This window comes from Austrofundulus limnaeus, unplaced genomic scaffold (genome assembly GCF_001266775.1).
Source record: "Austrofundulus limnaeus strain Quisiro unplaced genomic scaffold, Austrofundulus_limnaeus-1.0 Scaffold141, whole genome shotgun sequence".
In the NCBI taxonomy this organism is placed as follows: domain Eukaryota; kingdom Metazoa; phylum Chordata; class Actinopteri; order Cyprinodontiformes; family Rivulidae; genus Austrofundulus; species Austrofundulus limnaeus.
The window spans coordinates 473,489-475,587 of NW_013952543.1; the positions used below are offsets into that span (position 1 = coordinate 473,489).

Here is a 2,099-nt window from a genome sequence, read left to right on the forward strand (position 1 = left end):
GATCTGTGCTCGACAATGCAGCCTGGGTGGAGTAGTCGAACACAGATCCACTGATCCTTCAACACAGCATCTTCAGGAGACAAGTTGATCAAATAAAATTTTTAAAATCTCTATTGTTCCTTACATAGTAGAACGGTTCGATACAGATATATGGATTGTTGCACCTCTAATAATTAGATATGAAGATTTAAAAAAATGTTTGCAAACTGATGCATCGATGAGCACAAACCATCCAGTGAGGAAATGACCACTTCTCTAGTTATTTCACACTTATTTCACACGCGCTGATTAAACCAGAGAGCTATCATTATCATGGCAGCCTGTTACATCTTCCCTTTAACGTTTTTTTTATTTAAATGACCTGTTTTTCTTTAAYGAAAGGTTATTTTGTGTTGAAACTGCAGGTTTTATCTGACGTCTGCTCTCTTTGCAGGTATATTCTCGCCAGTTTCTACACAAAGTACGATCCGACACATTTCTTCATCAACACTTGCTCCCTCCTCACCGTCCTCCTGCCGAAGYTGCCTCAATTTCATGGAGTACGGCTATTTGGCATCAATAAATATTGACTTTTTTTTTTTTAATGGATTTGAAAACACTGGATTTCTTTTTTTTTTTTCGTGCTGGACTGTTTTCTGTTTTGAAGATGTGGAGTTGTCTGAAGGCTGCAGCCTCGGAGAAACTAAACAGCCTGTTGTTTCATCACAGTGAATATATTCCTGACTGGCATCCTGACATCAAATCAACTCTGATTTTTGACAAAGAGCAAAGTCTTAACTGCACTGCTTTCAGCTGTGATATTTATTCACCTTTTTATTCAAGATCCTGCCATAATTGTGATTGAATCTTCATTAATTGTAGTTTATTATTATTATTATTATTATTATTATTATTGCGGCATGCATTTACACACATGCAACAAACATTTTGTCTTGATGCACAAAATAAAGTCATGTGCTGTTTGAAAGGTTCTGGCTGTTCCCTGTGCAGGAAACCCTCCTGCACCCATCCCACTACACGTGGGCCAGTTTTCAAAGCTTGTGGAAAATCCAGGTGCTTTACATGACGAGGGGGTGTCACAGGATTGGCTATACGCTCACAAATCCGAGGGTTTCCCCCCCTTTAACCTGTAGTGGATGGAGTTGTGCTTCCATCAGTGTGAGGTTTCCCTGTTGATTCGGGTTTCAGGGAAGTGGCAGAAAAAAATGCGGCGCTCTGTGAATGACATTAAACTGTTGCTGGTGTCGAGCAGAGCCTGGGAAATACATGCAAATAGCGCTCGCTGTATCAGCTGTTTTTCAACCTGTTGAGTAACCGTGTGGAGTCATTCTCCGTGGAGTTGTTGGGGGTGTTCCCTGCCTTCAAACACCAGCTCACACAGTGTGGAGAAACTGGTGGTGGGCCGCTCACAGCTGCTGTGTGGAAATGTCACCRTGTCCCCAGGACCCACTGAAACTAAACCTGGAGAGTGGGAGAGATTGGATAAATGAGTTTTCTTTCTCATCTGTCTGATCAAAGATAAGGGCCGTTTTTCCTGCTTTCAGCTTTGGCTTTAGATTGATTGTGAACACTGACGGCTGGCGATGTGCTGTTTGGATGTCATCTTTTCCAAATTTAAAGCTTTAAAATGTAAAGTCATGGCCACGATGTCCCAGCTAATGCAGACACTTTCATCAATTATGAAAGTTAAATTTAAGTCATTTGACCCTTTAAATATCCATAAGATGCAAGTTTAAGACCTACATCAATAACAATAAATAGTAAGTCATTGTTAAATGTCTTTAAAGTAACAAAATATGTAACCTGTCATYGAAACGAGGATTAAGTCCAAAAAATGGGAATGTGGAGAAATGATAGGGTTTTGATTTAAATGTGTGCAAAAATTTCATTTTGTCAAAATATAATGAATTAATGCCTTATCAATTTATCATTTGATTGAACTGTCTGAAATATAATCCTAAAAAATTTTTGAAGCGTTTTTTTAACAGTAACAAAACACCTGATTTTGAGGAAAAACACTTCAAATTTTTCCCTGTGAGTTAGCAAAGTTTTTGTTTCTTTCCAAATGGGAAATCTTAATATACAAATACAATTTGAGG

The 2,099-nt window shown here is 38.6% G+C and overlaps 1 protein-coding gene across 1 annotated transcript in view; it reads left to right on the forward strand.

Moving 5' to 3' along the window:
- Nucleotides 1-967, forward strand: part of ormdl2 (ORMDL sphingolipid biosynthesis regulator 2) — an 18,578-nt gene extending 17,611 nt beyond the window's left edge. The window contains exon 4 of the mRNA XM_014016230.1: nucleotides 434-967. Coding sequence (XP_013871684.1) covers nucleotides 434-569 — 136 coding nt within the window. The 3' untranslated portion in view covers nucleotides 570-967. The remainder of the gene's footprint in view (nucleotides 1-433) is intronic.
- Nucleotides 968-2,099: the final 1,132 nt, after the last annotated feature.